Here is a 12,554-nt window from a genome sequence, read left to right as displayed (position 1 = left end):
AGGGAAGGGAGGGACGGAGGGAGGGAGGGAGGGACGGAGGGAGGGAGGGAGGAAGGGAGGGAGGGAGGGAAGGGAAGGGAGGGAAGGGAAGGGAGGGACGGAGGGAGGGAGGGAGGGACGGAGGGAGGGAAGGGAAGGGAGGGACGGAGGGAGGGAGGGAGGGACGGAGGGAGGGATGGAAGGAGGGAGGGAAGGAGGGAGGGAGGGAAGGGAGGGAGAGAGGGAGGGAGGGAAGGGAGGGAGGGAGGGAAGGAAGGGAAGGAGGGAGGGAAGGTAGGGAGGGAAGGGAGGGAAGGACGGAGGGAGGGACGGAGGGTGGGAGGGAAGGAGGGAAGGGAGGGAGGTAGGGAGGGAGGGAGGGAGGGAAGGGAGGGAGGGACGGAGGGAGGGAGGCAAGGACAGAGGGAGGGACGGAGGGAGGGAGGGAGGGAAGGACAGAGGGAGGGAAGGGAGGGAAGGGAGGGAGGGAGGCAAGGACAGAGGGAGGGACGGAGGGAGGGAAGGGAGGGAGGGAGGGAGGAAGGGAGGGAAGGGAGGAAGGGAGGGAGGGAGGGAAGGGAGGAAGGGAGGGAAGGACGGAGGGAGGGAAGGAGAGAGGGAGGAAGGGAGTGAGGGAGGGAGGAAAAGAGAGAGAAAGAGAGAGAGAAAGAGAGAGAAAGAAAGAGAGAGAGAGAGAGAGAAAGGAAGGAAGGAAGGAAGGAAGGAAGGAAGGAAGGAAGGAAGGAAGGAAGGAAGGAAGGAAGGAAGGATAGGAAGGAAAGGAAGGAAGGAAGGAAGGAAGGAAGGAAGGAAGGAAGGAAGGAAGGAAGGAAGGAAGAAGGAAGGAAGGAAAGAAAGAAAGAAAGAAAGAGAAAGAAAGAAAGAAGAAAGAAAGAAAGAATAGAAAGAAAGAAAGAGAAAGAAAGAAAGAAGAAAGGAAAGAAAGAAAGAAAGAAAGAAAGAAAGAAAGAAAGAAAGAAAGAAAGAAAGAAAGAAAAAGAAAGAAAGAAAGAAAGAGAACAGAACATGACTATCTTAAGAAAATAAAACACACACATTTATCCAGAGTTAGGAGCAATGATCACAGACAAGATGTAGCACTAAACCAAAACTTTACCATAAACAATCTGTGAAGTTTTGCAAAAACTTGTCAAAGTGATCCCCTTTGGATAGTGTCTGGGACTATTAAAAATTCAAAAGTTTTCCCTACAATTCCTTTAAATGTTTTTTTGTTTTGGTTTTTGGGCCACACCCAGTGATGCTCAGGGGTTACTCCTGGCTCTGCACTCAGAAATTGCTCCTGGCTTGGGGGACCATATGGGACGCTGGGGGATCAAGCCTCGGTTCATCCTAGGCTAACATAGGCAAGGCAGATGCCTTACCGCTTGCACCACCACTCCGGCCCCTCCTTTTAATTTTTAAGCATATGCAGCAATATTATCTTTCCAACAACAAATAAATTTGTACGTCTCTATGTAAAAAAAGGACCCAGAATAAAAGAAAGCAGGAAATTAAAAAAATAGAGATTAAAAATAAAATGGAAACAGGGCTGAAGAGACAGTAAAGTACGTAGGATGCTTTGCCTTCCACATGGCTGGCCCAGTCTTGATACCCAGCATCCCATATGGTTCTGAGTCCCATTAGGAGTAATTCCTCAGGACAGAGCCTTTAATAACCCTTTAGCACTGCTGGATATGGCCCCCAACAAAACAAAACAAAACAAAACAAAAAAAGTGGTAATGGGAAGATAGATCTACAGACACATGCTTTGAGTATATTGGATCCAAGTCTGAACCTGAGTTCCATAAGGGCCCCTTCAAACACTATTAGGGAGCACTGGCAGTCTTTGTGTCACTGCACTGAACTGCCCAGTATGGTTGACAAAATATCACAGAAAGTGCCTCTCTATCCCTGAGTATTATTTGGGAGATCCAACCCCCAAAGACCAAAAACTTGGTTTTATTTACAAGTCAAATTTTACTCTCAAAGAGCTTTTGATTTATGGGTCGGAAAACAGTAAGAAAATAAAAGAAAAAGAAAAGAACTACCCATTCATTTGGTTTCAAAAAGAATTAGGAAAATAGGGGTGGGAACAATAGCAGAGCAGGTAGGGTGTTTTGCCTTACATGTGGCTGGCTTACATTTGATCCCCAACATCCCATATGGTCTCCTGAGCACCACCAGATGTGCCCCCCCCCAAATAAAAAAGAACCAGGGAGGGCCGGAAAGATAGCATGAAGGTAGTGTTGTTTGCCTTGCATACAGAAGGATGGTGGTTCGAAGCCCAGCATCCCATTCGGTCCCCAGAGCCTGCTATGGGCAATTTCTGAGCGTACAGCCAGGAGCAGCCCCTGAGCACTGCCAGGGATAACCCCATCCCCCCCTCCAAAAAGACACACACACAAAAAAAAAAAGAATGGGGGAAAATAATTTGTAAAATAAATGGTCTAATGGGACTAAAACACTGTTTACAATGCCAGCCGTCTCTATTACCTTTAGGAGTTTCTTCATTTACAACTTGAAAATGAGGTGATTTTGGGTTCCAGCTCCCAGTAATTACATAGGACTTTCCATCGGAACTTTTGCCCATAGATTCCTAATGAAAAGTATAAAAAGTTATTAACCCCAAAGTAAGGAAACAACAGCAGAACGCTTTTTGTTGTCCTTGAAAACAGAAATTGGTAGGGGTAAGATGACAGCACAGCTCGGAGGGTGTTTGTCTTGCATGCAACCAACAGAGGTTCAGTCCCAGCATCTCAGAAGGTCCCTGAGTATTGTCAGGAGTGATTCCTGAACAGAGCCAGGAATAGCTCCTGAACACAGAAAGATAATGCCCCCAAAAAGATTGGGCAGTTTATTCCCTAAAATTATGTTGATTCTTCTGTTGTGAATAACTGACATACAAAGAATTTTATATAATATAAATAATGCTAATAAATTCAAAAGAATTTACGACTGTACTCTTAGGGTAAAATTTTTTTTAAATCTATCTCCTTCCTTGATCCTCTCTTAGTTCACATTTGTGTTAGAATACTGTCCTCCCTCAATAACATTTGTATTTCTTGGACTAATTGTCACATCGCAACAGGAAAGAAAAGTGGAATCAATACCAACATACAGCCAGGAAATTCAGGTTAAAATAAGGAGGGGTAGAGCAGATTAGTAAACAGAAAAGCCAAACATAAAAATTTGCCATTACATTTGCTTATAGAAGTCTTATAACTTACAGCATACCATAAATGCATTAATTAGATTCAAGTGAGATAAAATAACCTTTAAGAAATGAAAAATGTAATTCTTACCAAATCTAGTAAGTGCATGTCACTATTTTTTACATCTTTTCCAGGACTAAGGAGAAGCCCAAAACATCTATTAAAAAAAAAAAAAAAAGAACTGACATAAATTTGGAAAAAGGTTTAAGTCAGGTAATTTAAAATAACTCTTAACTAGTAGGAAAAGGGACACATAAAATGATCAATTAGTTCATGTTACTAAAAATAATCCTTCTTTGAATAGCAAATTCTGTACTTATCTTTTAAACAATGATTCAAGTCAGCATAATTCGTGACATATGGGAGTAAACTTAAAGTGAATAATGTATTCACTTTAAGAATCAAAAGAATTCCCTCTGAACAAAATATTCCAGAAATACATTTTGTAAATGTTTACCTTTCAATTGCCAGTTCTTTATTAGTTGTTTGTTGCACATAGATAACAATCTTCTTATCAATCCCTTGGCGTAATTTAAAGCATTGTCTGTCCTTATCTTTAGGAACTGCACTGTAGAACAATACATTCCATTAATTTTGCAAAGCACTTTTGTGAAAACAGGGAAGTTTCCCTAAGCAGGTGATATTACCCACTGGAGGGCACTAGAACCATCCAGAGGGTGAAAGCAGCCTTGGGCGCAACTGGGGAACATTTCCTATTTGTTTGCTTCCAGAGATGCTAAACATTTTTTTTCTTTTTATCTGAAAAGAAGGCAGTAGGCCAGATAAATTTGGGAGCCTTTATACTAAATATACTAAGGAAAGAGGTTTCAAATTTTTTTTTTGTGCCACAGGTTTCGACTATTATTATTATTATTTTCTTTTCTTTTTTTTTTTTTTTTTTTGGTTTATGGGCCACCCCGGTGATGCTCAGGGGTTGGTTACTCTTGGCTATGCGCTCAGAAATTGCTCCTGGCTTGGGGGACCATATGGGATGCCGGGGAATAGAACCGTGGTCCATTCTAGGTTAGTGTGTGCAAGGCAAACGCCCTACCGCTTACACTACCTCTTTGGCCCAGAGGTTTTGATTTTTATAGGGCCGGGTTCTTTAATCCTAATAGGACTGCTTCTGTAGCCTAGTGGAAGATGACAAGCTTTACATATTTGATATCCAAAATTAATTAAAAAAATCAAAACATAATTAGAATAGTGAAAGGGATAAGGTGCTGGTTATGCATGTGTCCAACTGTGGTTAGATCCCTGGTACCATATAAATATTCCCTGAGCATCACCAGGAGTGATCCCTGAGCATAGAACTAGGAGTAAGTTCTGAGCACTGCTGAATACAGCTCAAATATCAAAGTAAAGCTTTAGAGGGGCTGGAGTGATAGCACAGTGGGTAAGTCTTTTGCCTTAGATACAGCCAACCTGGGTTTGATCCCCGGCATCCCATAAGGTTCCCCGAGTCTGACAGGAGTAATTACTTGAATTCAAAGCCAGAAGTAACCCCCAAGTGCTAGAGGGTGTGGCCCACAAGATATTTATATTTATATTTATTTATTGATTTATTTTTTGGTTTTTGGGTCTCACCCGGCAGCGCTTAGGGGTTACTCCTGGCTCCACGCTCAGAAATCGCTCCTGGCAGGGTTGGGGGACCATATGGGATGCCTGGATTCAAACCAATGACCTTCTGCATGAAAGGCAAACGCCTTACCTTCATGCTATCTCTCTGGCCCCTATATATTTATCTTGTTACCAACCACATGATGTGAGAATATAATCCTTACTGTGCCATCCAATTAACTATAAAAGCTAAAAAAAACTACTCTATTTTCCCCTAACACATAACTTTAAATGTAGTTTCTGCTATTGTGAAAATAAAACTGCAAACAGAAATTAAACATTAAATTAAAATAATTCAATAAACTAAAGATCTTTAGTTATAAAGCTGAATATTTGTAAAATATCTAGGTATGGCATCTGGCCTACTAGAACACAAAAAAAATGTCTTTTTTCACTTTTTACATTTAGTCACTAGTTTTTCAAAAATGATCACCTACTAATAAAGAAGACATCTTGTTCAAAGAATTCCTTTAGAAGTGGGGGGAACTGGACAACTGGTGGTGTGAAAGGTGCACTGCATATACATTGCATGACTAAAACTCAGTGAATAATACCTGTGAAAATATTTCTATCTGTGAAAAAATCTGTTTATGAATAACCTTGTATTCAGTGTTTAAATAAGATAATAAAAAAGAAAACTTCCTTTGAATTTTGGAATGAGGTATTGTCAAAGAAATAGAATTTAAAGACAATATGGTCAATATTATCTGCTGCTGAACACTTTTTCCTTTTTTGGGGAGGTTTTTGGGTCATACCCGGCAGCGCTCAGGGATTACTCCTGACCGCTGTGCTATCTCTCCCCCCCCCCCTTTTTTTGGTGCTGCTGAACACTTAAGTAAAAAATAGCCTTACTGTATGCATATGTAATTATAAAAATAACACTAATGATTTAAGAAAAAAATTAAAGTATTCTTAAAATGCATTTACCAAAATAATGTTCTAGTCTGTCACAGTACTTTCTTTCGCTCTCGAATGCAAACATCTGTCTCTGGCAGTAAGTTAATCTGCAGCAAATCTAAACTGTCTTACTATTGCACACATTAAAGATAACAGTACTGAACCATTAGAAACTATAATAAAGGGTTACAAGACAGTTCTGACTATCGATTTAAATTTAACAGCAGCTCTGGGACTGGAAAGCTGGTCAAGGGGGCTAAGGTCTTTGCTTGTATGAAGCCAACAGGGTTCAATTCTGGCACCATATATGATCTCCAAGCACCACCACATGCAAAGATTCAACTGGATTATGCCCTGAGCACTATAAGGTGTAGCCCAAGTCCTTGGACCTCCTAAAAAGAAGCTCTGCAGAAATTAACTTGGGTTGAAGCCCAGTTATATGGTAACCAATTAAGAAAACATCACATAGATTAGATGATCAAAGACTGGGCGAGAGCAACAGTAAAGTGGTAAGGCATTTGCTTAACACGTGGCCTATCCCTTGCACTTCATATGGTTCCTCTCGACCCTGCCAGGAGTAATCCCTGAACACAAAGCTAGGAGTGATGCCTGAGCACAAAGCCTGAAGTAAGTTCTAAGCATCACTGTGATTTCCCCTATCAACCAAAAAATCTTATCATAGGAAATCAAAAGCTTGCAAAGAAAAATTGCCTGTCAAACTTACATTTGAGATTGATGAAATGTTTACCTACAGGGGAATGAAACATCTGAATTTTTTTTTCTGAATTTTCAATTGTTAACTGACACACTAGTCTGCTCTAGGGAAGTTTCATTATATATAATTTTGGTCTAGAGAGAGTAAAGGTACTTGCCTTGCATGTAGCTGATCCCAGTTCAATCCCTAGCAATGTGTGGTCTTTTGAAACCTACCATGAGTGACCCCACCCCCATTCCCCAATACAGTCTAGAGTAGCTCCTGAGGCTTCTGTTCAAACATACCCCACCTCCCAAACACACACACACACACACACACACACACACACACACACACACACACACACACACACACACACACACACAAGCTCTCAAGAGGATAGCAAAGTCAGAACAGAGTCCTGGATATAAAATCTGAGGCTACCAAATTGGAAAGAGGGCAAGTAGGCTGTAAATTATAAGGGCCCTGGAGGGGTGCAGATATTTGGGTGGTATTGAGACACAGGATCTGTACATAAAACTGTAAACATTGGGCCAGAGCAATAGTACAGTGGATAGGGCACTTGGCTTGCACACAGATAACTTGGGTTTGAACCCTACCATCCCATATATTTCCCTAAGCCCTAACACACCTGAGTGCAGAGCCAAGAGTAATCCATGAGCACCACCAGGTGTGGCCACCAAAGCATTCAAGATGCTGGGGATCAAACTTGGGTCACATGCAAGTCAAGTGCCATACCACTGTACTATTTCTCTAACCCCATCTCAATACTTTAAAGAAACAAAACAAAAACAAACAAAAAAAACAAAACACAATCTTCCTACCTCCAAACTAAATACAACCTTATCTTTCAGCTTTATTTAAAACAGCAACAACAATATCAAGCTCTCCCTGGTGTCCTGAGTCCTAAAGGGAAAGGGGAAGGAAAGGCACATTAAGAGGGAGAGTTGGAAGAATAATCAATCCATGAAATTTCACTTTACTGATATCAAGGGGTCCTGTCATTTATCACTGAATAATATCAATGAATTGAGTGCAAAAGTAAGTCATTTGAAAATCTGAAAATGAAAAACACTTAATTCCCACTGAATAAAGATACTGAGTTATTGCCATCTTTGGTATTTTGCTTTAAGGAATAAAATCAGGGCTATAAAAAAATCAACTTGCGGGGGCCCAGGTGATAGCACAGTGGTAGGGCATTTGCCTTGCAAGTGGTTGACCTGGGATGGACCAGGGTTCAATCCCTGGCATCCCATATGGTCCCCCGAGCCTACCAGGAGTGATTTCTCAGCACAAGAGCCAGGAATAACTCCTGAGCACCGCCTGGTGTGGCCTGAAAAACAAAAAACAACAACAACAACAAAAATGAACTTAGGCAGGGGCTATAATAGAGAGAGCATACTACTCCAGATCCCTGCACTCGGGGATCACTCCTGGCAATAATTAGCCACTATATTCTCTCATCCTAAGCCCAATCATTTGTTGTTTGTTTTTATGTCACATCTCAGGGGTTACTCGGGGGTTTGCACTTAGGTATAATGGTGGTGTTTGGGAAACCGTGGAACTCAGGAGATCAAATACAGCTTGGTGTGTACAAGGCAAACAGCTTAGCCACTGAACAATTTCTCAAGACCCTTCAGCCACTTTTGAAAAATTATATATATATATATAATGTTTTAATTCCGATTAATAGCTCTGGGCCACCTCAGAGATTATTTCTGCAGAAAATTCCTAGACTATCAGAAAATAGACAAGAGGAGTTTTATTTGCCAAGTTCAAATCTAAGAAGGAAGGTATACTCTTGAATGTTTCCATCATAGTATTAGGTTACGCACACCATAAACTAGAAAGTCAATAAACCATATAACAAAGATCAAAGCTGTAACAAATGTGACCATCAGGATCTTTTTCTATGGCCCAAGAGTAAACAGACCAGGGATGTTTGTGAATCTGACCACTTTGAATATGCCTAATCTCAGAATGATAAGTCATTATCCTAGTCATCCTCTTCTAACAGAGCTTAGAAATCTTTTCTATTTGAAATTGAAGCTTAGAACTGGGATCTGTAGACATTACGTTCAATAAAGGGGGAAATAATTTTTAAAACTTCTTAAAAAGGAGGAAAAGTTATAATTATAAATTCTACTTTCCTAGGAATGAATGTATACTGCAAGAAAGAGCACATTATTCTCTGAGATGAGAAACATAGCCAATGAGTAAACAGAGGGCACAATTTCATGCACACTAAATTGGCCACCATCTGGCAAGATAAATCCCTTCAAAGATAAGTCTTTGAAGGGAGACAGAGAGTTAACAGTTTATCAAACAATGTACCTTAAATAGTGCATTTTAATTGAAATTTAATTTTAACCATTTTAGGTAATTACTGGAGAAAAGAGTATTCTATCTGAAACTACTAATTAGAACTGAAAAACAACATTTTTTGTGATGTCAATTAGGAGGGAAGTATCAGTCATCTCTCAATATAGGTATACACTCCAGAGGGGCCATATAGCAATGGAAGTTGAATTAGGAGCATCACAATGCTAGCTAGCTAACTCTCTAGAGCTAAAGAAATCTCTCACACTCCTATATATTTATCTTAAGGCCTGCTTCCAAAATGCCTGTCCTGGCTGTGCTGGCCAGGAGATGCAGTGATCAGGTAAGGGAGTTTTTTGGGGGGCCAAAAGAGTTACTCCCAAAAGTGCTTGGGAGTCTTGTGATACGGATCAAACTTGTGAACACTAAGCAAGTTCTAAAGAACTTTACCACTGGAATTTTATTCCTGTAATTATATCTTTTGTTTTGGGGCCACACATGAAGGTGCTCAGGGATTCCTTCTGCTCTGTGCTCTGGGTCACTTCTGAGGACTTCAATGACCAGATTTTGAAGACAGGTCAGCCACATGCAAGGCAAGTGCCTCACCTCCTGTGCTATCTTTCCATTCCTACAACTCTAAAATGTTAAGTTAGGACTTAATTTGTAACCAGAGAAACTGCATTTAGGAGATATAAAGAAACTTGGAAAATGTTATGTTGCTAATGGTTGCTAAAATTAAGCTCTTATTGTTACTCCATGGTTCTTTGTACCAATTAAAACTCCAAATATTGACCATGCAAACCTGCCTATTTCCTTTATATCATTTACATTCATAAAACCTTCACCTCTGAAAGTAATGACTTTATAGTGTAGAAGTTATATAATCTGATGCAAAACCTTCCTTCAACATGCTGTATGGAGATTAAAAATTCAAAGAAAGCAGGGCCCGGAGAGATAGCACAGTAGCATTTGCCTTGCAAGCAGCCAATCCTGGACCAAAGGTGGTTGGTTTGAATCCCGGTGTCCCATATGGTCCCCTGTGCCTGCCAGGAGCTATATCTGAGCAGACAGCCAGGAGTAACCCCTGAGCACCATCGAGTGTGACCCAAAATCAAAAACAAAAAAAAATTCAAAGAAAGCAAATGGAAACAAGATGTCCTACCTAAAATAACCTTTACCATCATCTTCTTTTATTTCTAAAGACACAGAGAAGGTAAAGATGTCACTGTCAGGAGTCTGAGGTGCAGCTGTGGCTGAAAGTGGAGTCTGCTTGGCAGAACGACGGAAAGCAGTGGCGAAACTATAAAGTATCCGGCTTACCTACAACCAGGTAAGTTAGAAAAGAGGTTGTTATCACAGATGTTGAAGACTTATTTATAAGGCCTAACTTGATTAGAAAGCATAATTCCTCTTTCACCTACTAAGTTTTTGGGTAAACTAATGCCTATAAACCAAGCAGTGCTAGAAATCAGCAAAAAGAACTCTTTTTAAATAAATGTTTGTAAAACATAGAAATTCAAATAAAAAATGGCTCACTAGATTGTTGAAACTTTCTGCATAGGTTTATTCCAATAAAAATCAAACACGGGCCCAGAGAGATAGCACAGCAGCGTTTGCCTTGCAAGCAGCCGATCCAGGACCAAAGGTGGTTGGTTCGAATCCCGGTGTCCCATATGGTCCCCCTGCCTGCCAGGAGCTATTTCTGAGCAGACAGCCTGAGCACCGCTGGGTGTGGCCCAAAAACAAAAACAAAAAAATCAAATACAAAAGAACAACTTGCAGCAGTGCCATTGCTGGAAAAAAAAAAAAAAACAAAAAAAAAAAACCAAGTAATCCAATCAAGAAGCAGCACTGGGGCTGGAGTGGTATCAGTGAGGAGGGTGATTGCCTTTGTATGGTGCTCATCAAGGTTCAATCCCAGCATCCCATAAGGACCCCTGGATACTGCCAGAAGTAATTCTGACTGCAGAGCCAAGAGAAAGCCCTCAGCATTGTTGAATACAACCCAAAAGCAGGGGTAAAAAAAATAAAGAGAAAGAAGTGACACTGAGTGTTGGGACTTTTTTATGTCTAAAACTATAAATAACTTTGTAAATTATGGTGCTTTAATAAAATTAAAAAAAGATTTTAAAAGAAGCAACACTAGTCTGCTCTTAGCAACAGCGAAGTTCTAGTTAAACAAACTTTATGTAAATACATAAAATATTTAAAAATATGTCTATTCATTAGCTGAAAAAAATGAAACACTAGCAGAGAATGTCATCTGGATAACCAATGGCCAAAATAAACATTAATATCATTTCATCACAGTGAGGGAACAAGGGAACAGGTGATGTTTCAACTGAAGGCAGTTTTCTTTTAGGGACTTACGGCTTCTTGTATTTCACAGCGGAAGACATGTATCCTGAAGAGCTCTGCATTGTAATGGCTCTCAGTGAAAGCAAAGCAGTCACTTTCAGGAGTTCCATCATGCCCTCTGACACAGAAGAGGATTTTGTAGATAGGGTAGTTTGCGATTTCAGTGTTTGTCTGAGGATCTAAGAGTCTGTTTATACACACAAACAGAAAAAAAAGCTATTAGAATAAAGGCATGTTTTCACTTTATCCATGTTATGATTAAAAACACACCTTTCACCATTTTAGCAAGATCATACAAACCATTTTTGGTATGTTAAGTTTTGATAAATCAGTCATGTGAGTTCCTTATATTATTGATTACACAGTGCTATGGTTTGAAAAACTGCAAAATTCCAATGTTTGGGCAGTAATCATCAATGTATAAACAACAGAATAAATACATATGCTTCTTATCTATATGCTTATAACTGAAGACTAAACCAAAACAGATAATACTGAGCATCTGGAGGCTGGTCAGAGTGATTAACGTAACAGATAGGTGTTTGTCGTGCATACAGTTGACAAGGTTCAACTCCAGCATGCCACTTAGTTCCTGGAGCACACAAGAAGTGAGCCCTGAATGTAGAACCAGAAGTATAGACTGAGTACCACTGATGTGGCCTAAAAGACAAACAAAACAAAAAAATTTAAATGGTAGAGTCCTAAGCAACAGCACAATGAAGAGGGCTTTTGCCTCACACATGACTGACCTGGGATTAATCCCCAGCAAATATGGTTCCCCAAGCCTACCAGGGTAGGCTCTGAATGCAGAGCCAGGGGTAAGCCCTGAGACGAGGTGTAGTTCAAAAACGAAACAAAAGATTATGGTTCAGAACATCAGCAATTTATGAGTGCAGAGCCAGGCGTAAATTCTGAACACCGATGGGTGTGGCCCAAAAAACAAACAAAAAATTTAAAACAGGGGCAGGAGAGATAGCATGGAGGTAAGGCATTTACCTTTCATGCAGAAGGTCATTGGTTCAAATCCCGGCATCCCACATGGTCCCCTGTGCTTGCCAGGGGCGGTTTCTGAGCATAGAGCCAGGAGTTACTTACCCCTGAGCGCTGCTGGGTGTGACCCAAAAACCAAAAAAAAAAAAAAAAAAAAAAAATTAAAACGGCTGAGGCTTGAGCCTTAATAGTGGGTAGGGTATTTGCCAAGCACACAGCTGACCCAGTTTCAATCCCTAGCATCCTGTATGGTTCCCTGAGCCTGCCACGAATGATTCCTGAGTGCAGAGCCTGTATTAACCCAACTCACTATATATATAGCTCAAAACCAAAAAAAAAATTTTTTAATGGGTTTTACCAGAGGGAAGTATGTCTTAACTCATAAGGAACGATGATACAAAATGTTAACAACCCCTTGAATAAAAAAAAAAACGAAAGAGGTTAGAGAAATAGTACAAAGTCTA

The 12,554-nt window shown here is 40.4% G+C and overlaps 1 protein-coding gene across 3 annotated transcripts in view; it reads right to left on the bottom strand.

Annotated features, from left to right (window-relative positions):
- RABGAP1 (RAB GTPase activating protein 1) overlaps window positions 1-12,554 on the bottom strand; it is a 175,560-nt gene that overhangs the window by 108,706 nt on the left and 54,300 nt on the right. For all 3 annotated transcript variants that reach the window (XM_049774125.1, XM_049774126.1, XM_049774127.1), the window contains 5 exons: window positions 11,113-11,287; window positions 9,905-10,062; window positions 3,649-3,759; window positions 3,282-3,348; window positions 2,473-2,575 (listed from right to left, as the gene is read on the bottom strand). In XM_049774125.1, coding sequence (XP_049630082.1) covers window positions 2,473-2,575; window positions 3,282-3,348; window positions 3,649-3,759; window positions 9,905-10,062; window positions 11,113-11,287 — 614 coding nt within the window. The remainder of the gene's footprint in view (window positions 1-2,472; window positions 2,576-3,281; window positions 3,349-3,648; window positions 3,760-9,904; window positions 10,063-11,112; window positions 11,288-12,554) is intronic.

Source organism: Suncus etruscus, chromosome 5 (assembly GCF_024139225.1).
Source record: "Suncus etruscus isolate mSunEtr1 chromosome 5, mSunEtr1.pri.cur, whole genome shotgun sequence".
NCBI classification, from domain to species: Eukaryota; Metazoa; Chordata; class Mammalia; order Eulipotyphla; family Soricidae; genus Suncus; species Suncus etruscus.
Note: the sequence above shows the minus strand (reverse complement) of the source record. Positions and strands in the feature narration are given on the sequence as shown.